This window comes from Onychomys torridus, chromosome 1 (genome assembly GCF_903995425.1).
Source record: "Onychomys torridus chromosome 1, mOncTor1.1, whole genome shotgun sequence".
In the NCBI taxonomy this organism is placed as follows: domain Eukaryota; kingdom Metazoa; phylum Chordata; class Mammalia; order Rodentia; family Cricetidae; genus Onychomys; species Onychomys torridus.
In genome coordinates this window covers 44,346,842-44,372,706 of record NC_050443.1, presented here as the reverse complement: position 1 = coordinate 44,372,706, position 25,865 = coordinate 44,346,842, and the positions used below count along the sequence as shown (strand labels likewise).

Here is a 25,865-nt window from a genome sequence, read left to right as displayed (position 1 = left end):
TTGATTGACAGTAAAAGAAAGCCAGGGAAACTAAGTTCTCAGGGTCCTCAGCGATGGATGCTGGGATTAAAGGCGTACACCACCATCATGCCCAGTTTTGGCATTTTTAGAAAATAAATGTTTTTGTTTATTCTTTGACAATTTCACACATGTATATACTGTATATCTTGATTGATTATCCACCCCAACTCATCTCTCTCATTTCCCCAAATCCTCTTCAGCTTGTCTCTCTCCCACGCTTACATTCTTTTTAAAAGGAACTCCGTGAGTTCGGTTATCGCTGACCTCATGCATATGGGTATGGAGCCATTCACCCAGCAAGGACGGACAGCTTACCGGTGGCCTAAGAAAAATGACCACCCCCTCCCCACGAGAAGCCATCAGGTGCTAGCTAGTTGCTTGTCAGCTAGGGGTAGGACCTCATGAGCCACCCCCAGCGCATGCTGGGATGCTAACTGCTTGATCTTGTGCACGTCACCTTAGCTGCCCTGAGTTCCTGAGTATGGCAATCAGGTCAGGTCTGAAAGACAGATTTCCACAGCAGACCTTGTAAAGTTTGGAGGGATATTGACTGTATGTGGTGTTCAGTTTTCATTGTCAACCCAGCTAGATTTCGAATCACCCAGGAGACACACATCGCTGGGTGTGAGGAGGGGAACGCCACTCTGAGTATGGGTGATACGATCTGGAGATCTGGGGTCCCAGACTGTATAAAAAGCGGACAAGCTCCAACATTTCATCTCTCTGGACTGCCTGAGGATGCAGTGTGGCCAGCTGCCCCGTGTTCCGGCTATGGTGGGCATTATCCCCTCAGACTGTGATCCCCCCCCCCCCCCAAACTGCTTCTTTCCATGGCTTCGCTCAGGTACTCTGACACAGAATCAAGGAGAGTGACCCTACACTGGCTGAGTGTGCAGCAGACTGTCCTCAGCCTGTAGTTGTTTGATCTTTCTCTTGGGGTTGCGTTAGGTGTGTGGCTTTTTGAGGTAAACACAACAGAGAGGAGGAGTCCTTCTCTCCACTTCCTGCCCCTGGGGGATGCAGTTCGTGTGAGTTTAGTGTTATTTGTGTTGTGACTCAAATGTCCCAGCCTTGGCCAAGGACTCCTTTTCAGGCTGGTTCCTGTGTCCTTTGGACATGCCCCTTCGGTTTGAGTTTTTGTGTTTCCTGACTTTTTGGCATTACATGATGCTCAGGCCCATGGACTTTTCCTGTCCCGGCCCTCAAATCAAATCCAAAGGACCCCGTTTCCTCTCACCGCAGAATGGTATCAGAATCCAGGATCTGGGTGTGCTCCTTGTGACTGGGGTGTGGCTCCTGCTATGCCACTCAGTGGGCAGAGCTGGGAGTGTGTGTGTGTGTGTGTGTGTGTGTGTGTGTGTGTGTGTGTGTGTCCCGTATACACTGTATCAGTGAAATATGCCATTTCTCTCTTCCTTGCGTTTGCACTGTGCTAAGCATGAATCCACATCCCAGTCTTACTTGGAGCCAGGTCATAGGACTGGACTCCCTCGGGACTGCCTCTTGCTGACCTTCTGTCTCCCCCCAGTCCCCAGCAGCACCCTCACCTGTTTACCCCCTCCCCAGTGCACCTGGAGGCTGCTGTCCATTGTGAACGCTTAGTTGAGATGATGTGTTGACTAAGGTGCAGGTCCTTTTGCCTAGCTTAGCGCTTAGGGTTTCCAGTCACAACACTGTGTTCCCAGTAACTCTGGTCAGCTGCTGTCCCGCCCTCCACAAAGGCATGTGACTCGGTGTGAGTTCCAGCCTGGGATTCCCCAGCTTCCTGGTTGGTGTTTATTTGTGTGGACTGAAGTGCCTTGTTGGTGAGTACAGTTCCGAGTACTGGGGATTTTGTTGTTGTTTTGTTACAGTGCTGGGTTGAAATCCAGACTCCACTCAGGTCCTTCCCCAGCACCCTTGTTCTATGAGAACTGACGAATGCAGTCTCTGCTGCTCTAGCACCACTGTGGAAATCCCCCTGTGCGTCCCTTCATTGGAGTTAACCAGTCCCAACCAGTCCCGTCCAGTCCCGTCCCCCGTCCCTGGTGGGTTTTCTACCTATAGGTATGTGCTTTGCAGAATGAAATATAAACAGAGCCACGTGGAGTGCAGCCCTCTATCTGGCTTCTTCAACTTGCAAAATGCATTAGAATGCACTTATAATTTATCCATTTTGTTGTGTGTCAGTAGCTTCTCCGTTAACCATTGGGTAGTATTCCATTGTGTAGATACACCAAAAGTTGTTTCTCCATCTGAGGATGGTGCTTGTTTCTGGTTTTGATGGTTGTGAATAACTGTTTAAAGTCTGCGCACAGGTCTTCGTGTGGAGCCTGTTGTCCGGTTGCCTTGGTGAAGGCCTGCCAGTGAGATTAGGGTGTTGTGTATAAGGCTATGTGAATTTGAAAGAATCTGTGAGTGACCTTCCATGGTGGCTGCTCCCCCTCCCTCCCAGTGTGTGAGAGTGAACTGTGCTGCTGTCTTCTCCTTGTTCCCCTTCGTATTCCATAAGGTGGGAAGACAAGACGCTGAGCACCCCCTAGCTGTTGATTACCCCCTTCAGTGTCTGCTCAGATTCTTCCTTCCTTGTTGAGACTTCAGAGTTCTTTATATATGCTGGATGGTTACAAGGTGGTCCGTCGTCCCCCCCCCCCCGCCCCCCGAGTTTCTTTGTTTAATAGTCCTGTCTCTCTGGGAACCTGATTTACAGACCAGGCTGCCCTTGAACTCACAGAGATCCTCCTGCCTCTGAGTGCTGGATTAAAGGTGTGGGCTACCATACCTGGCTAATAATCCTCAAATTTTCTGTAGATAATTCTCAAATAAAGAATAGTTTCATCAGACAATGAAACCTAGGTGCTGTCTTTCTTTGGTAGCTCGGGAACTTTGAAGTGGGTGGGTTGCACATCATTCCTGGGCTGTCAGCCACTATGATGAAGTCTATGATGTGTAAATGTGCAGCAGTCCCCATGGGATACCCAGAGAGAGACTGATCCTGGCCTCTGAAATGGGATGTGGTCCTTCAGTTCAGGGTGGCCCACATGCGTCTGGCTTTCTGCAGTTTGGGGAGGATGAGCCACAAAGACACACTGTTGTCCCTTTGGACACGGTGCTGAGGCCTAAGAACAGAGAGGAGGGAAGTGGAAATGTCTGCTCTTCGGGCTCAGCTCCCTCCCCATGGCCTCGATCGCCTGGAGGAGGCCCTTGCTGTGGCATTTCCACATTTGAGGGCTTCTAGAGTGGATATTTACTTCCTTGCGTGTTCCTCCAACATAACAAGAGGAAGGATGCCTGTGTAGGGGAAGGCCTGTCCCTGGTGGTTGCTGGTCTCCTGGTTGCTGTTTTATAGGGGACCCTAGAAACGGAAACTTTCAAATGTGTTTTGTAACCCTTGGTAAAAGGAGAGAAAACACCGTTATGAAATGTCTGGCATGTGGTCCTTTTGACCTCTCCAGGCAAGTGTACCAATGTGTGCAAGTTAGTGTTGCCTCCTTGTCAGGTTGGGAGTGCTGGTTTGGTGGAAGCAGCCCCGGTTGGGAGCTGGAGAGAGGGGGCGGGGTGTAGGCTTTGTGTAGAGTGTTGTTGTATTTTTTGTGATTGTCTGAACCCCCCAGTTCAGTTGAAAATATGAGAAATTCAGAAAGGACAATCACACACCTTATCTTCCCCAGAATGCTCCATGTTCCTTTCCTGTGCTCATGGCTACAGAGTATGCAGTTTGCCTGCATCCAAACATTTAGTCTGCTGTGTTGAAATCTCCCTGTCTGTGGCTTGTGAGAACATTAGACAGTTCCATGTGCTACCACCCACCCCCACCCCCACCCCCACCCTCAATCTAGCCCTCCTCCAGCCGAATGTAGATGCCACTGAGCTCCACCCACAGCCAGCTGGAGAGGGGCGGGCCTCTGGACAGGGGTCCTGCTCTGGGAGTTGTTCCGCCCACTGGCCCTGTCATCCAACCTCCCTAGTCACCAACAGACCTGGGTTGTGGAATCTCTTGCAAAGGGACATTGGGAAAGGTCTTTCTAGTCCTGGGTGTTACACAGTAGCATTTACCTTCCTTCCTGCTGGGTGTCCCTTGGATCAGCTCCCTTGGGCTCCAGGCAAGGATAGCAAAAGGTATAGGAAATAGGGTGGAGGGTCAAACAGGGTTCAAGGAGGAAGGGACTCTGTGGAAGCCCTGGGCAGGACTGGGACCGGAATGGGGCTGGCTTTGTCTCCTAGATGGCTTCCGGAGCAGAGTTCCCGAACTTCTGAGCAGCTGCGGGCAGAACGGAGGGACCATACCTGAAGGGCTGAGGGAACTTTGCAGGAAAGCCCATTCTCAAACTAGACCTTTGAACACAATGGTTTTCCCAGAAAAGATCCTGGGTATGCATTGCCAGTAACTGGAGGCATCTGCTGGGTCAGTGGGCTGGTGATCCTGTAGAGGAGATTTCCCAGCAGGCCTTGAGGGTGTGAAGCAGGAATCCCCACCACTCTGCAGCTGTTCTTAGAAAAGACAAGTCGCTGTCTCCCCTTCTCCTTTTTAAAATAAAAAACCAAATAGCTCAGGCCCACAGTAAAAATGACAATTCCAATGTGTTTGCTTTATGAAGTCAGCTCTGGATAAACTGTTACGTCCTGCTGGCAATTTCATAGACCCCCCCCCTCCCCCCACCCCAATTACTTAGAACTTTCTGTGTTACTGGGGACAGGCCAGGTAGGAGGTTCAGGACTTCCAGGTAGTCACTCTCAGGCTCCCCAGACACTCTGTTGCTTGGAGAGGGCAGGTGATTGGCAGTATACAGCTCTCCTCTCACAGGTAGGGTTGGGGAAGTTGGCCCCTTCTGCAGGCTAGGTGTTGTCCGCTGCAGCCAGAGCACTGGTGATTGCCTGCCCTCTCCGGGGATTGCTCTACAGGGGTTGCTGCCCCTAGCTTGCAGGCTGATTCTGAAATAGCTGCTAGCCTTCTTCTGCAGAACCTGAAATGTCAGGGTGCTGAGGGTGGGATTGGTGAGGCTGGGGGCCAGGTGCCTCACAGTGTGACCTGTGCTCAGCCTCTGTCTGTGGGTCAGATATGGGGCACTGGTGTCCTGTGTTCTCTCCGTTCACCTGCAATATGAGTGTGGAGGCAGTAGGCCGTAGCATTTCCCGGCATCGCCGTTGTGGTAAGGAAGGCTATGCAAATTTCTTCCTAGGCAAAAATGTAGGCTTTGAGGAGGCATTGACTCCTCATCTGAGATGGGTCCCACACTTTCAGGTCTCAGGGTTGGTAGAGGCAGGTAAGCTGGCATAATGTGAGGGTGAAGCTGACCCACTGTGGATGGCTCCTACCACTAGGGTGTAATATCTGAGAAGAGCAAGGTACATGCCCCTGCTGGCTAGGTACATCTCGGGGGCACCAAGGGTAGGGGTGAGGGGACACAGAAAGAGGAGGGAGGCGCATTGATTGCCACAGGGCAGCAGAGAGGTAGCCTTCTCTCTCAGCTGCTGATAGAGCCCTGGGGGTGCAAGGTAGTGCTACCACCGGTGCAGCTGGCAGATACCTCCGCCGTGACACACTCTGTCCCCTGAGGCCTCGCTGGGTGCCCTTGAAGAGTTTCTTTCACAGAGGAGCTGTGTCCTCCACCCCTACCCCTCGGTGGCCAGAGGGGCTTGTCTGTGTTGAGCAGCAGGTGACTCTCTGGGAGTCTCCACAGGTTGCTGATTGCCGGCTCTGCCCTAGAATGTCACAACGGGACCCACTCTACCAAGAGGGAAGTACTCAGGCTTCTTCACCTTGTGCCTGTTGCCCTCTCTCTGGCTTCTCTTTGTGATCCAAGAGTAAACTCTTTCCCAGAAGTCTGCTGTATCCCTGGTGCCCACCGCTCTAGCCCTACCGAGGGACCAACTCTCCTGCCTTGATGTTGGGGCGTGTGTTAGGGCTGCAGGTGGGACTTGGCCTCCAGGATGCCAGCACCTGCCCTTACGCGCGGGTAGGTGTTCAGGGGATAGTCTTGAAGGGTACGGACAGTTGGGAGAAGCCTCCAGCCCAGTCACCGCCACGGACCGGCTGATGTTTACCGTCTTTGTCACCTGTCCCTTTCACGCCTGCCTCTTCTGGATTGCCTGTCAAGCCTTTATCTGGGAATGCCCTTGAACAGAGCCACCTGCTGGGTGACTGGTGTGGGTGTGGGGGGCGGGGGGAGGAGCGTCTCTAAAGCCTGAAACCTTGCCCTGGAGCAGCTCCTATAAGTAAGGATGGTACTTTGTTGCTCTTTGGGGTCTCGCATAATCTAAGCTCCCCATGGTCTTCACAGAGTCTCCTGAACGACAGTTACACGTTAAGAGCTGGTTGGGCAGGAGAGATGGCTCCGTGGTTAAGATCATGTACTGCTCTTGCATCGGGCCTAAGTTGAGTTCCCAGAACCCAGGTTAGGCAGCATGCAGCCAGCGTCTGTGCTTCTGGCCCCCAGTGGCACCCGCACTCACACACATAGACACCCACCTAGACAGAGACATAAACATGCACATAATTAAAAATAGAGCTGGTGAGGGATGGGTGTTGTAGAGTAGAATGCAGCTGAAGCGGAGTCGGGGCTTGGCCAGGAATGTGCAGATAAATTACTATTGTTACTACTGATAGAGTATTTTACATTAGCCCAAGCTGGCCTAGAATCCACTAGATAGCCTAGGCGGGCCTCCAGCTCAGGGCAATCTCAGCCTCTGTCTCCAAAACACTGGAATTACAGACGCGAGGTACCATGTCCAACTGAAAGATATTTCAGAGTCTATTTTTTTTTTTTTTTAAATGTGGAGCTGAAGATCGAACCCAGGGCCTTGCACTTGCTAGGCAAGTGCTCTACCACTGAGCTAAATCCCCAACCCCCAAAGTCTAATTTTTATTCTTACTTTTTGTTGTGCTGGAAATGCAACCCAAGGCCCCACGTGTGTTAGGCCAATGTTACTCCACTGAGCTGTGCTCCTAGCCCTAATGTCTAATTTTTAAGTAGACATGACCCGCGAGCAGCGTTTTCTATTTTTAAATTTTCATTTGTTATTGTGTGTTGTATATGCATGCATGCTGGTGCGTGTGTGCTGCTGCTCACATGTCGAAGTTAGAGGACAGCTTTTGGGAGCCTTGTCTTGGGGGTTCTATTGCTGTGAAGAGATACCATGACCACAACAACTCTTATAAAGGACAACATTTAATTGAGGTGGCAGCTTACAGTTTCAGAAGTTTAGTCCATTATCATCATGGCGGCGTGGGGCAGGCCAGACTTGGTGCTGGCTACATCTTGATCAGAAGGCAACAGGAAGTGGACTAAAATACTGGGCGGTATCTTGAGCATATATGCGACCTCAAAGCCCACCGCCACAGTGATGCACTGCAGTAGCAACACTCTCTTGCAGAGAGGAAAGACAGAGCAGCAGTGAAGGGTAAGGTTTTCAGCTCTCAGCTATTGCTCTGACCACTTGGCTTTTAGCTCTGCAATTGGCTCTGTGTTTCTTATTTAACAAGACGGTTACATCTACAACGCACTTTCTCCAACAAGACCTCACCTACTCCAGCAAGGCCACACCTCCTAATAGTGCCACTCCCTGGGGGTGGGCATTTTCTTTCAAACCACCACCAGGCTGCTCTGATTCCACTGTGTGTTTCAAGAATCTAATTCATGTTGTCAGGCCGGCACAGCAAGTGCTTTTTTAGCTCTGTACCATCGTGCCAACCCCATGACTGGCATCATTTCCTAGTTGACCATATGGATTTTTTTAATTTTTTAACTTTTTAATTTTATTATTAGTTTTTTTTTTTTTTTTTTTTTTTGGCCTGAGTAGTTTTGCAGCCCTCTCTGTCCTCTGCCTGCACAAGAGAACTTGTTCTTACTTCTCACTTCTGCACAGACAGGCAGGTGCTTGCACAGCTCCATACTGTTTATCCAAATGCTTCATGCTTTTGTTCTGGGCCTGTTTTCCTCACCAGGCTGTGAGACTTGTTAGCCTGTCTGTAACGGTCCACAAAGAACACCAGCTTGTTCATGTTACTCTCTGGTACACGTGTTCCCTAGTTTAAACATCTGTTGAAGAATTCTGCTCATTTCCGGGCTCCAGCTCTGCAGATCGTTCAGGTGCGAATACCACTTTTTAAGTGTGCAGGTATGTTTGTAGGTAGGCACTGAAAGGATTGGAGGTCTGCAGGGTAGGCAGTGCTTTAAAATGCAACAGTGGGGGCTGGCCCGGCGTGACGCTAATATGGGAGACCTACCGTACCCTTCTTATGAACGGCTTCTGCCTGGTTTTCTTCCAGTTTTCATAAACACCATATTGAAGATGATGAGCTTTGTGTGTATTTTTTTTTTTAAAGATTTATTTATTACGTGTACAGAAGAGGGCGCCAGATCTCATTACAGATGGTTGTGAGCCACCATGTGGGTGCTGGAAATTGAACTCAGGACCTCTGGAAGAGCAATCATTGTTCCTAACCTCTGAGCCAGCCCCCCCTTTAAAAAAAAAAAAGATTTATCTTTGTGTGTGTTTTTTCCTGTTGGTCATTTACCTTTTACTTTTCTTTAGAACAACTGTGCACAAAGTTCTGTGTGGTCCTGTTCTCAGTCTTTTCTTTCCTGGCTGCTGGACTTTGATTTCCATAAAGAACTTCTGCCCAAGTTTGCGCGTAGAACTTTCATGGTTTCATCTTTCACATTCACATCCTTGAGAGCTTAGACTTCCTTTTAATTTTGGCAATTTGAGCCAGCATGTAGAAATTGTATATATTTACGGAGGACCATGCGACGCCTTGATGCCACATAGGATTGATAGATCTTGCATAATTTATAAAGTGTGGTGCTGGCCCTTATAGACACTAATTGTTTTAGTGCTTTTTGTGACACTCTCCTGCTCACTTGGTACAGCTGTTGGAGCTGCCTCTTGTTCAAATCCAGCCCTGACCTCTAGCCCCATTCCAGCAACTAGTTACTATGTCTTCAAACATGGTGGTCCCTTCGCAGAGCTTTGCTGACTATATTCCAAATGCATTTTAGTAGCAAATTATCCCATACCAAATTACAACCAAGATGCCTACTTTAAGAAATATCCCTGCATCCATTGCAGAAATTGCCAAGACACAAACACAAGGTGGATTTTGAGGTTGAGTAGTAGTCTCCCTTCTGTGTCTGGATGGCGCGCGCGCGCGCGTGCGTGTGTGTGTGTGTGTGTGTGTGTGTGTGTGTGTGTGTGTGTGGTGTGTTCGCTGCTTTTCAGCCTCTTGGCTAAGATCAAGTGTAGGGAATATGTTGCAGTCAGTGACATTGATTGGTTCCCACAACAGCAACAGCAGGCCCGAGTGCCCTGAGGTAGGGCCAGGGGCTAGAGCAGCATCTGTAGCCAGCGGTTCCTCCCGCTGTTGTATGCCACCCGTTTGCTCAGGCATCCACCTCCCTGGGGCCCCTTGGTCCACAGGTGATAAAGGCAAGTCTCTTACCAGCACCACGGTGCAGCAGGCATATGTCCTCCAGTTCTCCCACACACCCTCACAGTGGCTGGGAAAGAGGTCAGATGACCACTCAAGGCATCAGTGGCCGAATGGGGGCAGACTGAGTCCTGGGTCCTAGCTGTGACTCTGGCTCTGCCACTAGTCAGCTCTCTTCCTGGGATGTATAACTTCTCACCTTTTCTGAGGGTGAGGAAGACAAGTTATCTGCTGATGAGTTAGTTGTCTTGGCCACTGGCAACCAAATGGTACCCTTAAGGAATCAGGAACGTCTACCCACCAGTCAGAGACTATCCTTCATAGCCCAGTGAGGCGGTGTACCTGAATTTTCTCGGAGGTCTCCAGTTGAGCATCCCAAAATATTTAGCTGTCTGCTCAGCTTTGCTAGGAGAGCAAGCAGGCCTTCCTGGAGTGAAGATGACCTCAAGGCATTCTTGAGGTGGAAGCTAGAAATGGCCCCAAGCCAGGGACCACAGATCAAAACTGTTAACTGAAGAGTGACAGCCCACTCTGGTATGGAGTAGCCAAGACTGAGAGTCTGTGAGGTGTAGGATCTCTTTAAAGGCTTCTGACTGTTCTGCCCTGCCACCGTAACCCCCACATAGATTCCTTGTGCCGACAGAGGACTGTTCGTGTAATCTGGGGTACTGCATAAGGTTGATAGATGATCTGCTTTTGCCAGGGTCTCCTGGTCAGAGGGGCATCACCCCCAGGCTCTCCCTTCTCCCTCCACCATAAGAGAGAGAGCAAGGTAGGCTTCCAGTTAGCTGTAAACCTAAAACCAAGGTCAAGCAGGAGGTTGCTCTGTCCCCTCCCCAGCACACACAGGGTGGGGGTGGGGCAGCAGAAAAGTCGCTGAAAACACTTGCTGCTCCTGAGAGGTCCACACACACCAGAAAGCGCAGTGGTTTGTGCAGGTGGCGGCTGGAACCTGGAGACGGCCCCTCAGCTGGTGGGGAGGAGTGAGTGGCAGTGAGGCTTGGCCGTCTGGGTGGTGCTAGCTAATGGGAGCATGCCCTTTGGACGGGAGGATCCAGCAGCAGCAGCCCGGGACTTGAGTTCAGACTCTGAGTTCTTGTGCTCCTCTGCTGCTGGACAGTGCGCGCCCAATCCCAGCGAGGGCTTTGGCGGGAGGAGAGCCTCTGCGGTCGCTTCCCCTCCTCCGGCCAGCCTCACAGGGAACACGCTGTTCCCGCCCAAGCCTGCGGCTTGGGCAAGAGCGTGTGGGACGTTGTGTTCCCTGATAAGATGAGGCAATCACGCTCTGCCTGCGCCATGCGCTGCTTGCTGCTACTAGCGGCCTCCTCGCGGCGGCGCCAGGGAACATTTATGTAACTGTGGTCCTTCCGAGCCAAGAGCCCCTGGCCAGTCCCACCTCCCGCCAAGTCCCCAGGACACACTGCATCCCCACGCCCCCAGCTTCACTCTGAAGCCCCGCACAAGGCTTAAGCCCCCTCACCCCGTATGCAGGGTCCCAATTCCGTAGTCCGCCCCCCCCCCCCCCCCCCCCTTGCCTCGGACTACAGCTCCTGGCTCTTGTGCCTGCCCGGGCACTTCCCCAACCCTGAGACAGACCCTAGCTCTGGCCCAGCCCCCTACAGTGGTTGGCCTTCCTTCAGTTTCCTTCCGCACCCAGTCAGAGTGCCTCAAATTCAGCCGCCAGCCCCCTTCCCCCCACCAGTTTGCCTGGACAAAGCCTAACCCCTACCTTACCACTTGGCTCCAGTCACCTCCTCATGCATCTGTGTTGGTCATCCAACACTCTGGTCCCTGGTCCCTTTGAGTGCCTGAGAATGGGGTCCCCTGAGGGCTTTGGGATTCTTCAAAAAGACCAGCTTTCTATAGGACCTGCCTCCTCTAATCCAGCTACCTTCATGACCAGTGTCTTTCTTTTTGAGTTAGACTACACCTTATCCTTGGGGGCAGGAGGGTGTTATGCAGGATTCCAGTCCAGTAGTGGGGGTTTAGCCCATGGCTCTCCCTTTCCCTTGTTGGAAGGTGGGGTCACCAGCTGTGGTGCTGGGCTTGCCTGTGTAGGATGTCCTGTGATTAATTCAGCCCAGCCCCTCCACCCGGAGGCCAGTCTCCAGAACAGCACTTTCAGAGTGATGCTGGAGTGTACCTGTGGGCACGTGAGACCCTTGCGTGGCACCGTGAGCTAAAACTGTTGACTACAGTGACATTTACCTGCCGTTGCTCTTCCTAGAGTACAGTGGAAAATTCCAGGCTGTGTGATCATTGGTGGTCTCACTCTGGACACTGCTGGAGCCTGAGCTTGGGTTTTGTTTGTGTTGTGCTTGGGGTGAGGACCATGTCCTGAAGGCCCTGCCTTAAGCATGTACTCAGTGAAAGTACTTTCCCCAGTGAGAAGTCTCCTCAGATGCTGCCCTTGTCTGCAGCCCTGACATTACCTGGCCTCATAGGCTTTCTGGGATGTGAGCAGAAAGACCCTGAAAAGGACAAGGCTCCAGGGCTATTAGGAATCCAAGTGAATCTGAGTCCAGTGCATTCTGTTTCCACCCTGAACCCAGCTCCCACCCTCACTCCAGTCGAAGAAGCCAGGGATGGGGATAGCAAATAATAGACATTTTGGACCACGCCAAGCCTGGTACCAGAGCTGGTTGTGTCCAGCCTGTAACATTACCGTTGTGGGCCCTACTGTGAGAACAGGACAGCATATTTGTTCCTGCCATAACACAGAACCAGTGGATAGCTAAAAGCAGCTGAAATGTACTTTTCAGATTTCCTGAATGAAACCAGAAGTCTAAGAGCAAAATGCTGGCAGGGGTGGTTCTTCCTGGAGGCTCCAAGGGAGCACCTGCTGTGTGTGCACACGCTCCTCACTTCCAGCACTGGAGCTGGCAGCTGAGAGCTTAGGGATGGATTGGTCCAGCCTCTTAGCGCCGTTTCCCCATTACTTCCCTCTGGAACTTGTGGCTTCATCTCAAGATTTTTAACCCAGTTTTATCTACAAAGACCTCCCTCCCCCATTTCAGATTAGGCTACCTCACAGATTCTGGGGGTTAGGGGTTGGCTGTCTCTTTTCTTTGCTCATCCTGCTGCAAATAGTGTGGAGCTTGCTGGTATCATACCATCGGTATAATGGAGACCGGGTCTGACCTGACAGTGAGGCCAGACCTCCCCAAGGTGCCGCTGCTGGTTAATAGGCCCTCTGAACGTCCAAGAATAGAATTAGCATGTGACATTTTTCACTGTTTTGTTGATAAGACCCCCCCCCCCCCAGCCCCTGGACCAGTGGGCAGTATATTCAGCATTGCCACTTCTTGGACCATGGTTGGGTTAGATATTTTTAAAACTATTTAATCTTTTTTTTTTTTTAATTGGGGGATAGTAGTACATGTGAATAGCATGTCACATGTGTAAAGATCAGAAGATGACTTTTGGGAATTGGTTCTCTTCCTCCACTGTGTGGGTCTTGGGGATAGAACACAGGTCATTTGGCTTATCAAGCAAATGCCTTTTTTTTTTTTTTTTTTTTTGAGACAGGGTTTCTCTAACTTTGGAGGCTGACCTGGAACTCGATTTGTAGACCAGAGCAGACTGGTCTCACAGAGATCCACCTGCCTCTGCCTCCCGAGTGCTGGGATTACAGGCGTGCACCACCACCGCCTGGCTCAAGCAAATACTTTTACCTGCTGCTCTTGTAAGTCCGCAGCACAGAAAAGCTTATAATAAAACTGTGTTCCCCTGATCTGATTTTAATTGTCCTGATGGGTATTGTAAAAAAAAAAAATTAAAATTAAAATTAAAAAAAATATGTATTATGTATGTGTGTGGTATATATAATACATATTTCTGTTTCTTAGGTTCTCAGATTTGTTGTTTTCATGCTATTAAATTTAAGAATTTATCTCACTCCTACCCTTATGCCCACCCTCCTCCTGAATTGATGAGTATATAATTTTAATTATTATATTATTTTAATCCACCGTGTATCTTCTGCCTTTCCTTGGAAGCCACATTTGATGAGGCGGTGGGATTTGTCTGTGACACTGATTCTGCGCAGTGTTGAAGTCTGGCAGTGGCTTCTGGGACTGGTAGACAAAGTTGACCTGCTGAGGCCTGTGCTGAGGGTCTATTCACTTCTATCTTTTCATGGGGTTGTTGGGAAAGATAAGGAGTTTGACACAGGAAAAGCAGCCAGAGCCTTTGCACGCTGGAACTTTATTGTGCTTCTCTCTGGGTCATTGTTGTCTTGTGTCCAGATTGCTCCTGTGTTTACTGGAGTTCATAGTCACCTTTAAAAAAAAAATGAGTTGGGCGGTGGTGGCGCACACCTTTAATGCCAGCACTCAGGAGGCAGATTCAGGGGATCTTTGTGAGTTCGAGGCCAGCCTAGGCTACAGAGTGATCCAGGAGAGGTGCAAAGCTACACAGAGAAACCCTGTCTCAAAAAAAAGAAAAAAAAAAAAAAAGAAGGAAAAGCAGTGTGCCTTTCCTGTGTCCTCAAGTTTATCTAATATCTTGATTGTGCTCTCTGCACAGAATTACTTTCTTCCTGGGATCATCCCCTGTGGGCCTTTGGCCCCTGCCTCCCCAAGCCTCTGGCTTGCCCTTGACTCCTGGTTTCCTCTTTTTTTTTTTTTTTTTTTTTTTTTCCCTGTATGGAATATGTAACTTGTAAACTCCCCATTCCCTGCCCTCCAGCATGTCCAGTATGATATAGACATGTAGTGTCTTGTTCTGTTGTGGCTAGCCTGATGTTTGTTTCTCACATACCACTTATTAAGTGTTAAGATCCCCCCCCCCCTTTTTTTAACTCACTGTTGTAATTATGCAGAAATTCTCGTAGCAAGGGAAGGGAGGCTTTGGTGCACTCAGCTTGCACCTCTGCCGGATTCTCCCAGCATCCTCTCCTGTTATTCTCTCTGCGCCCCTCCCACACACACGGACAACAGATTGTCTTACTTTCCACTTAGCCATTTCCTGCATTTATTTATTTATTTTTTTTTATTTTGCCAGTCTATACCTCTTCTTAGATAAAGGCCCCTGTGCTGATTCCTGGAGCTCTCAACTTTTAGTCCTCTGCTGTCTGTTAAAAACAAAAAGTCCATGAAAAGCTAGGAATCTACTCATAGAACAGTCTTGGAAAATAGAACCCAAAAGTATGAATCACCTCTCATGGCCGTGCCCCAGGTTGCTTGAATCACCTCTCAGTATCTCTCTGCGAGATGTGCAAATTAATGAGGAAAACATAAACCACATAGGGCCTTGTCTTCAGCAGCACCCGGAGATGGAACAATGCAGCATTCACCTATTTGCTAGAATTGTTTGTTTTCAGTTTAGTCAAGAATATGTTTAATTTCAGTGCTTTTTCTTTTTTCTCTCTCCGAAGTTGCTTTTTATGACGTTCTCTTTGTTCTGTGCATCCCATCATATCTCAGATTCTGTTGAGAATACTAATTAGAAATTTTAGATTAATATTTTGTTTCCTGGCTTCTCCCTTTTTCCTCTGGAGTTGATGGCTTTTTTGCTCTTATCTTTTCATGCTGGTGATTTTCGTTGGCTGTCAGGTGGCCCCAAGTGTCTGTTTATATTTTAGGTGGATGGATGGGCTGTGTGGATTTCCTTTGCTGGACTTAGGTGGGCCAACTTCAGGGGCTGGCAATCTTTCCTAGAGCTTCTGTAGGGCAAAGAAAAGGGAAAAGGCAGTGTGTGACTCCCCCAATGCCAGACAGGCTTCATTCTGGGGTGCCACCAAATGTGCATGTGTGTGCGTGTGTGTGCGTGTGTGTGCGCGTGTGTGTGCGTGTGTGTGTGTGCGCGCGCGCGCGTGTGTGCGTGTGTGCGTATGTGCGTGTGTGTATAAGAGTTTGGGTAAATGCTAGCTTGTCTCTTGATCTGAACAAGGAGTAGATTGGGGTGTCTAGAGTCAGTGAATCCACACTACCGGAGTTGCTCTGTGGTCTGCCTTCTCCACACCTGCCTAGGCCCCCTCCTGGGCTGTTCTGAGCAGCACCTTTGTATGTCATCCTGCTTGGGTCTGCAGGAGCCTTTTGAAGGCTCTAGGACCCGTCAGAGCAGGGGCAGTGTGCTGCCAGGCCCTGAGTAATGCCCGCTCCGACCCCCTCTTGCTAGACTAGATGAAGAAGAGTGTCCCCTGGGGCCTGCACCTCCTTCCTACTCCCCTCCCAGGGCCAAGTACCACAGGCCCGGCCTGGGAGTGTTGATGGCGTGCTTTCCCTTGCCTGAGCGCCACTGCCAGAGTCGGCGGTGCCACTGGTTCTTCCTGGGACCTGTCATCCGCTTGCATCCCAGGTGTGGGCTGAGAGGGGGTCACAGGGTGGGAAAACGGGCCTTGGGGGTGGCGGGGGGGGGGGGCAGTGGCCTGGCCGGATGGTGGGGTGTGGCCGAGACTCACCTCCACCCCTGTCTCCCGCAGGTGAGAGGCCCTTCGCCTGCAGCTGGCAGGAGTGCAACAAGAAGTTCGCGCGCTCGGACGAGCTGGCGCGGCACTACCGCACGCACACGGGCGAGAAGAAGTTCAGCTGCCCCATCTGCGAGAAGCGCTTCATGCGCAGCGACCACCTGACGAAGCACGCGCGTCGCCATGCCAACTTCCACCCGGGCATGCTGCAGCGGCGCGGCGGGGGCTCGCGGACCGGCTCGCTCAGCGACTACAGCCGCTCCGATGCCAGCAGCCCCACCATCAGCCCGGCCAGCTCGCCCTGAGCGCCCGCGCCCGGACCGCGCCTCGCCCCCTTGGTAATAGGAAAGCTGAGCGAACTTGAGAAGTCCACAGCAAAACACTTTTCTTCACCTCAGGTGTCAATTTTTAACAACAACAACAACAACCAATTTGTTTTTTCAAAAAAAAAATTATATATATACATATACACACGACCCACAAATTGCACAATAGAGCTATCCACGAAGTTGAGATTCAGCGGTGTTGAACCCCCCCCCCCCCCTTTCTCAGGGATGGACGCGGTCCACGAGGTCAGTGAGGGCACGTCTTTCTGCCGCCTTACTCTGTACATAGATTTGCACTCTGGAGTTTTCTGTGAGGTTGGGGATCACACTGGGGCAGAACAGGCCAGCTGGGAACAGATGTGGCCACTGACATTGTGCTTTTGCAGCAGACCCCCCCCAAGGCCTGTACCCCTCTCTCTGCCTACCACTCAGTTGCTGTCCTCTGCCCCTTGGCCTGGCTCAGAGCGCAGGTGGGCCTGAGGGACTGGCCACCTCACAGGGATGTGGTAAGCCATGACAGACCATGGGAGCCCTTGCCTGTGGAACTGTGGAGAAGGACATCTGCCTTGTAAGCGTGGTCCTGCCTGGCTTTCTGCCTGCAGAAATCCTCAGAAAAATGGAGGCCAGATGCAAACCCCGCCTGGATTTGGGACACCATTGCGGCCAATAACCCAGGGAGGCGGCCTGGGCCCTGCCTGCCCTACCGAAGGCACCTGGGACCCGGCACCCTCACACCATGTTCTCAGACTGGGGAATAGTGCCCTGGGCACGGTGTGCTGAAACTGCTCCCGTCTCCCCCAAATTGGTGTTGTTTCATCCAGTTGCCCAAGTTCTCCTGCCCTGGGCCACTGTGGAGGGAAGCCTCTGTTTGCAGCAGAACCATCTTGCCTCCTCCGCCTCTTCAGTCTGTGTGTGTGGCCCTGTGGGTGGCAGCACTCAGAGACGGCTGGTGGCAAAGGCATTATCGGTTGGATCTCCTCAGAGCAGCACAGCAGATGTGATAGGAGATGATGATATTGGAGAAACAAGGACTCTGCTTCTGTGGGGGTGCGGGGGGGGGGGGGACACACCTCGTGAAAGTTGTGGGGATCACCTTCTCAGAACCTGAAGTGGAGACTTTAGCAAACCCCACGGTTCCACACTGTTGCACTCCCCACTTCTGGTCCTCTTTCTGCCTGCCCTGCCTTGGAGGACCCAAGCCACACCCAGTCTGCTGGGCAGGGATGGGGGAGAGGCTGCTGGCAAAACAGCCGAACCGAAGCCAGGCAGGCCTGCCCTGTTTCTCCTAGAGCCCACACCTGGGCTGGGGTGCATTGGCTTCAGGTGTTGGGCCTCCTTAGCAAGACCATGTTCTGGTTGCTCTTCTGCAGATCCATGGAGTATCCATCTACTCCCACCCTGCAGAGACCCAGACATTTCCTTCCCTTCTCCCAAGAGCTGGGGCCTAGGAACATAAGGCCCCAGGACTGGATACATATGTGTATGTGTGTACGTGTGTGTGCGTGTGCGCGCGTATGTATTGGGTGGGTGGGTTTGGGATGGACTTGAGGTATCCTACAGAGACCTCTCTTCATTTTGATGTGGAGGATCAGCCCTTGTGACTCAGAGGGCCATAGATGGGCTTCCTGGGCCCAGAGTGCCTTGGTTGTGGTCATTCTGCCTGCACCCCAGCCTTCACACAGTGTAGGGGTGTAGCACAGGGAAAACCCAGAGGCCATGCCCAGCCGGGTCTGTCTGCAGTTTCTGGCTGTTGTCATGTGGCTACCTTGTGGATCTGGGACACCACTTTCTAACTTCCTGTGTCAGCTTTGAGAGGCTAATGGCATAGGGTGGCTTCTGGTAGCACAGTAGATGCTGAGCTGGGCTGTGGTGTTGTTGGCTGCCGAAAGCAGGTGTGGTGGGTGTGGGAGGGGGGTGGTCCCTTGCCCTGGTCCAGTGCAGAGCTGGTAATAGCTCTGCTTGCATTTCATCTGGGGAAGAGAATGGAATATGTGGTCGGGACCTAGACTGAAGGGAGCCCTGGGTGCTTGGGGTGTGGCGATCTTCATGCTGAGTTCCAAAGTGTCGTCCCTCCCAAAGTTGGTGTGTGAGGCAGAGAAAGCCACACTCTGAACACATTTCACGTCTCAGGAATTCACATTCCAGATTCAGGAATTTTATTCCAAAGTCCTTTGGTGCACCTGCATCCACGGTTCTGAAGACAGAGGGAGGCAGCAGTGTGCCCCAAAGGCCAGCCGAGGTCTCTGTCTCCTTGTGCTCTCCCCCGGAGTCACAGAAGGAGCCTTTCCGACTCTGCCACTGCCTGCACCTAGGAAGGGTAAAAAGGACTCTGAGCCCCATCATCTTGGAATAAAAGGAAGAGCTGGTTTGTCGTAGAGCGGGTTGGGGGTGGGTGGGGGAGGGGAAAGCGGGCATAGGCTATTTCCAAAGAGCACTTAATTTAATTTTTCCTTTGAATGACCCAGGGCTGTTCCATCGGATGGATGGAAGGGTAACGTTGCCTTAAAACAGAAATATGCAGGCGTTGGCTATTTTTGGCAAGTGAACGTGTCTTCATTCCCAAAGTGGTTCTCCTTTAATGGCAGGGTGTGGTCCTTCAGCATGGGACCGAGGCACCCCTCATGGACCCCCCCATATCATCTGGGGCTTCAGTTCATCTCATCAAGGGGTGGGAGGAAGGGAGAAACATGACTAGGCTCATTTCCAGTGGGTTCTCATTAGGTTCCCATCTTGTCATAAATAAGGGATACCTTCTAAGATGCAGAGGCTTCCCAGCCTGGGTCTGTTGCGGGGTCTTTGATTTTTTTGCGGTTATGGCCATATTTTCTGGTTTCAGTTTGACTGAGGAACCCATAGGGTGCCCAGAAATAATACGAAAAGTCAGTTTTTTCTTTTTAGGGATGGGAGGCAGAGATCCCACAATGAAAGTGCCTGAGTGAGGGGAGAGTTCCCTACAGCAGTGTCTAAAAGGAATTCTGGACTTCAGCCATCAGGGGGCTGGAGTTTAGCTCATGTCCCAAATGAGAAAGTCCCTCTTTGCATCAGCCATATTAGGGGGTCAGTGTCTGTTCCCCGGATGCCTACTCAATCCTACAGCCATACAGAAAACAGCCCTTTCCAAAGAGGGCCCTCGGTTCTCTCTTGATGGGTGCTACGTAGGGATGGACAGTGATGCCCTTGATGGGAGTATGGTCCTGGAGGTGCCCTACCTGTGTCCTGCTGTGCCCCCTACCCACAGGACCTGAGGTTCAAGGTCCCCACCTCCAGCTCATCCCATCTCAACTTTGTTCTGAGGCCAGCATTGGGACAGGCTCAGGACTCACCAGAGTGCAGCCTCCAGGTGCAAAAACCTGCACCCTGGTGACCCTGGTGAAGGGTGATGTAGATGTGGGGAAGAGGGAAGGACACATTCTGTGGCTCCAGTAGAAATGTGGCAGAACAGAGGGGGGTTACCATTTCAGACTTCTTCCTCCCGGCCTCATTCTGTCCAGGAGGCTGGCCCTTTTCTTGCCAGAAGCAGGTGCTACATACAATGTGCACAGGGTCACAGCATTTCCTAGAGGCTTCATCTGGGATCTCCACCAAGCCGGGGCACCGTCCATGTAAGACAAATCTGAGCAATAGCTTGGCCTCGATTCTCAGCCCCTGGTTGTGGCTTTGTTTACAAGGCTACCTATTTTGACTTCTGACAGGTGTTACTGATTGTGCACCTCCCCTCCCCCCCCCACACACCAACACACACTTTACAAAAGGTCATTAGGTCAGAGACAGTGCTGGAAGGTTTATGTATAGCCACCATGTTGTGATCAGTAAGAAATGGTTTGTAGGTCACCCACATTTTTTTTCTCTCTCCGGAGTCTTCATATGTGAGTCCTGGTGGCCGTATCTTTCAAAGTGAAAATCCAGATGTGGACTCGCTGTTTTGAAATCAGGATAGCACTAGGAAGAGCCAGGGCCTATGACTAACTTTCCTGATTCTGAGTCTTCGAAGGTTTGTCCTGGACACATTCCAGAGAATTTTGTACCCAAACATGGATGCTCAATCCAGCTAACTACTGATACAGGCCTGAGCACTGCTGAGGGAGAGGCCCCTTCCTCTTGCTGGCTAATTGACCTCCAGCAAAAGGAGCAGAACCGGCCCCGAGGCCCCAGTCCACCAGGGTAAGGAGGCTGGCTTGTTTTCTGTTGACTCCCCTACAGGGTTAGTGGACTTGTCTTGGAACTCTCTAGCCCAGCCCCACTCCCCCACCCCCGAATCTCACACAGCTTTAAAAACTTAACTACTTTTATTTAGAAACAAACAGGATGGCGAAGAGGACACCTCCCCCACATCCTTGGGGGTGAGCAGGAAACCTAGGTCAGGCATGAGGGTGGGGTTTCTGTTTGCCTAGGACACCTACTGTGGGTCAGCTGCCTGTGCTCCTTAGCAAGGCCAGCCTGTGAGCCAAGCTACCCTTCCCAGAACTGAGAGCTTAGACTTGGGACTATCTGTTTCCCAGGAGAAGCTAGGGCCACTTCTCACGAGACTCGACACTGCCTGGTCATCTGCTCCAGTGTCATACCTGAGTTATGAGAGCTACCCTGGTATGTGAGTGGAAGGGTTTCCTCTGTTCCCATTGCACACTGGAGAGGCCCCGGGGTGCCTAGTGCAGGGGACCCCATGGACGGTAATGCAAGGCTCCTTGCTGAGCCGCTATGCATTGTGGGGCCAGAGCTGGCCTTCCATGGTGACTGGATATCCCTGTTGTGGTTTCATTGGTTAGGCCCAGGTGACTGCTTCTCATCCAAAGCCATCGGTGGAACTTCTGTGGGATCCTTTGCCAAAACCCCAAGGCAAAATCCAAGGGTCCAAGGCCATTTCCATCAAGTTCCAGATTTTCTTTCCTATAGGAACTTTTTTTTTTTTTTTTTTTTTTAAACAAAACAAAACCCTAGCTCCCAACATGCTTCCAAAGGCCATGTTCTGTCTTTCCTGGATCACTACAGTGAAGTATTACAGTTGTACAGTTCCCAATCTGGCCTTGGCTTGCTCGGATAAAACTTTGTTATGTATTTTGTAAGGCATAGATTCTATATTGTAATGTCCTATGCAAAAGAAAAAAATTAATGAAATTGTAAATTTTATTGTTTTAACATGTATGCATGTTTAGTGACGTTTACATTTTGAAATAAAATTTATGATTCATTATTTTATTTGCCTAAGAGACCCTCCTGAGGGGTGTGGTTAGCAGAGGCTCTGGGAGGGGACAAGTTAAAATCTGAAGAAACGCCAGCCACTGACTGGAGAGGCAGAACCTCGGCTGGGGCTTTGCACAAGATCTCTGGGTACAGTGGGTTGTCTTTTGGGTGTGGGAGACATTTGAGATCACTGACTTTCCATCACTTTCAAAGTCAGAAAGGACACAGAGGACATGATGCCCCTGTCCTCAGGGTTATATGTGTCCTCTAATGTCCTTTTTGTTAGTAGTTACTGTAACAAATAGGATAATCAACCCAAAGAGGAAGGGGGTCTTCTGACGCATGGTTTCACAGGGTCCACCATAGCCAGTTGGCTCCTTGGCTGTAAGCCTATGGTGAGGCAGTGTGCCATATCATACCAAGAGGGAGTAGTAGAGCAAAGCCATTGACCTCTCCATGAGGTGGAGGAGTAGAGGGAGCCCAGTTCCCACTGTGCCCTTGATGGGCACATCATCATGATCTGAAGACTTAGGCTCTGCCATCTACCAGCATCATTAGCACCCTAGGGAGCAAGTCTCCACATGGACACCTGGAGGTTGCTTCCAACCCAACCTCTAATGCTCCCATAAGCATCTACACTCTCCCTGGATGTAGCCACCCTTTGTCTAAGATTCTAGAACATGCCCATTTCTAGCCACAGAAGTCACAAGCCAAAGTTCACTGCCTAGGAAAGAGGGAAAAGATTTGATGCCTGTGGACATCAGAGGCCAAGTTCTCTGTGACCTTTAACTGTTCGTGGTTGCTATGGATGCCAGCAATGGAAAACAGCAGAGTCAGGTGAGTGACTAGGTCATTGTCGCTCCCCCCCACCCCATCTGTAACAACAGTAGCATGTGGGTTGGGAAATTGGGGGGTAGGGGAGCTGATTCTGCCTGCTTTTTAAAAAGTTTTTATTATGTCTTTCACATCAAGCATCTTGATCCCATACATTTCCCTGTCCCTTTGTATCTGCCCTCTACCCTTACATCTCTGTAAAAATAATGTAAAATAAATTTCAGAGAAGAAAAAAAAGGGGAAATCTTCTCATGGAAGCTGTAATGCAACACAGTCACACAGTAAACCCTTTACTTGAAGGGGTTCATTGCAAAGAGTCATTGGTCTGGTTTGAGGCCTCTGGTCTCTGCCACACATCAATACTGGGCTCTCACTGGGACTCCTTGGATATCCTGTTGTTGCCCTGTGTCGTGGAGATCCTGCAGCTTTTGGTCTGCCCTTTCACATACTGCTTTAGATCATAGATGGAGTGGATGTTGGGGTGGGCCAACTCATAACCTTGGTTCTGGGCCTGGGTAGTTGCAGGGTTGGTCAGCTGTCCAGCTCTCCCCTGTCCTCACCATCAGGGTGAGCTCTCCAGCACTGCCCTGGCTAGTTCACCCCTTGCAGCATTGAGTAAGGGATGGGGTCCAGTTCACCTGGACCATCAGGGCCAACTCTACTGTGCTGCCCAGGTGAGGTGCAGGGCCTGCTCTCCCAATCACCGCAGCTGGTGAGGGACAGGGGCAGCTCTCTTAGCCACCTCAGGCATGGGGGGGCATCCCTTCCCCACCCATATGACAGATGAGTGGGACCAGATCTCTCATGCCCAGACAAGATGCAAGGCCCACCTTTCTGAGTGTTGCAGCTGGTAAAGTGGAGAGTCAGTTCCCTCAACAGCTGGAGGCTGTAGGGGTGAGGGAGGACTTCTTTCCCTGGCCTTCCCACCACACCACAGATGGAAGGAGGCACTAGCAGCTATGCCCCTCTCACACCCTGAAAGCTGGCTCACCCATGCCCCTGTCTACAGGGTCAACTCTACTGTGCTGCCCAGGCAAGGTGCAGGGCCTGTTCTCCCTAATGCTGCAGCTGGTGAGGAGTTGAGAATCTGCCTCTTTAAGGATCTAATCTGCCCTCTGCTGTTGGGAATGTGGTGTCACAGTGAAGGTTAGCTATAAAGAAGAGGTTTGTTTTGGCTCAGCCCTTACTGCAGATACAAGCAATGTCTACTGCCCACATCTGATAGACTTCCTCCAGGCACATACCATGAGGCACGTGTGTGCATATATACCCTTGGGACTCTGTTTTTGTTTTTGTTTTGTTCAAGACAGGGTTTCTTTGTAGCTTTGGAGGTTGTCATGGATCTCGCTCTGTAGACCAGGCTGGCCTCAAACTCACAGAGATCGACCTGCCTCTACCTTCCGAGTGCTGGGATTACAGGTGTGCGCCACCACCACCCGGCTGGGACTCTGTTTTTTGTGAATAAATCAACCAGTCAGGCATGGGTGCTTCACACTGATAATGTACACCTAACCACCTCACAAATACCACACTCTTACCATCACAGTTGGGTTGAATTTCCACCTTTTTTTTTTTTTTTTTTTTTTTTTTACCACTCAGCATGACTTTCTGGTTGAGAATTAGCCATAGGCAAACCACAGTACCGCCCTTGGTACCAGCTCGCAGACCATGAGCACCTCGTTGCTTGAGGCATTCAAGCAGGTGGTAAAACACTGCTTGGCAGGAACACCACGGAAAGAGCTGTGTTCGCTTGCAGAGGACCTTAAATCACAGGTTAGGCATGTGATTTGTCCTGAGGATACAGAGGACTCAACCTCCCCAATCATATCGCATATGGCCCATGATAGAACACCTATGGTGAGCAACACTCCTGAGGTCTGCTACATGCATAGCAGTATGATCAGGTAAAGACCCAACTTCTGACAGCCGCATCCTGTCTGCCCGACTGTCCTGCTCCAACAAGGGTGAAGGACTTTGACTCCACAGCAGTGGTATAAAGGCGAGGCCGGTTTTGACAGGTGTTTTTGAAGGTGCCATCCAAGGTTGTACCACTGACAGAGGCCAAAGACTCATTGCTTTGAGTTTTGCATTAAGAGTTATTATAACCTGTCTGGGGTTGCTCCTGCCCGGTTGTTGATAACGTAAAGATGTTCCCCCACCCGATGACACAGAGCTCAATACTTAGGTCTTTTCTGACTCCTTTTTTCAGGGCCTAAGCCACAGCCAATGGTGGACCTTTACCCCGATACCTGCTATAGCCTCCAAGATGAACTACTACTGTCTCTGGGGACCCAGGGCTAGGCACAGCGGGATAAGGCCCCACACAGGGGTCTGCATCTATCCACTCAGTGCTCCTGGAATCAGGATGCTGAGGACATGGGACATGACGTCGTTTGCAAACTCCAGGTCCTCTTTTTTAAGGAAGCTTTTTAAAACTCATAACTATGCATAGTGTGCCAGGGTCTTACAGCGTGTTGCATGATATGTATGACCACAGCATACACACTGTAAACATTTATCATTCCTTTATGATAAGAACATTCAAAACTCTTCCGGCCTATATTATTGTTGGACTTAGACACCCTGCCATGCAACTGAACACCTGACCTGGTCTCTGATGACCACTATTCTCCAGTTTCTGTATCAAACACCACACATGGGTGAGGACATGTAACATTTGTGTTCCTGTGCCCGGTTTATTCCATTTAATGCACTGTCCTCTCTGCTACCAGCGATATTAAGTATGTTTTCATGGCTGAATAGCTTTGTGGTGTGTGTGTGTGTGTGTGTGTGTGTGTGTGTGTGTGTGTGTGTGTGTGTGTCATGTTTTCTGTATCCACTCCTCCCGTCATGTTGATTCCCAACCACCAAGAACAGCACTGCAGTAATCACAGACATGCCTGCATCTCCCCAACACAGTGAATTCACTCCCTTTGGACATATACCCAGCAGTGAATTCACTCCCTTTGGACATATACCCAGCAGTGAATTCACTCCCTTTGGACATATACCCAGCAGTGAATTCACTCCCTTTGGACATATACCCAGCAGTGAATTCACTCCCTTTGGACATATACCCAGCAGTGAATTCACTCCCTTTGGACATATACCCAGCAGTGAATTCACTCCCTTTGGACATATACCCAGCAGTGAATTCACTCCCTTTGGACATATACCCAGCAGTGAGATCGGCAGCTCACAAGGCAGTTCTCTTTTTCCTGTTCTGAGGCTCCTCTCTGTTGTTTCTATAATGTTTGTGCTGGTTTACATTCATTCCCTTTGCCTGTACAAATCAAGAAAAGGGGTCTCTTTTCACAGCATCCTCACCAACACTGGTTTTGTTTTTTTTGTTGTTGTTTTGTGAGACAGTGTCTGGTTAGCCTAGGCTGGCTTAAAATTCTCAATCTTCCTGTCTCAGCCTCTTGAGTGTCAGGATACAGGTATGTGCTACCATGTCCTGGAACTCCCTTTGCAGACCAGGCTGGCCTCGAACTCACAGAGATCTGCCTGCCTCTGCCTCCCAAGTGCTGGGATTAAAGGCGTGTGCCACCACCGCCTGGCTTGGTTTGGGTTTTTTGATAATATTGGAATAATTCTTTACAACTGAGTCTTAATGTACTCCATTCCCTGCCTTTCCAATTGGGCGTGACTTACGTGTGTATTCTCCAGAAGCACCAGGTGGGAGAAT

The 25,865-nt window shown here is 50.5% G+C and overlaps 1 protein-coding gene across 1 annotated transcript in view; it reads left to right on the top strand.

Annotated features, from left to right (window-relative positions):
• The window catches only part of Klf13 (Kruppel like factor 13), a 49,915-nt gene extending 28,562 nt beyond the window's left edge, over positions 1-21,353 (top strand). The window contains exon 2 of the mRNA XM_036188918.1: positions 15,855-21,353. Coding sequence (XP_036044811.1) covers positions 15,855-16,144 — 290 coding nt within the window. The 3' untranslated portion in view covers positions 16,145-21,353. The remainder of the gene's footprint in view (positions 1-15,854) is intronic.
• Positions 21,354-25,865: the final 4,512 nt, after the last annotated feature.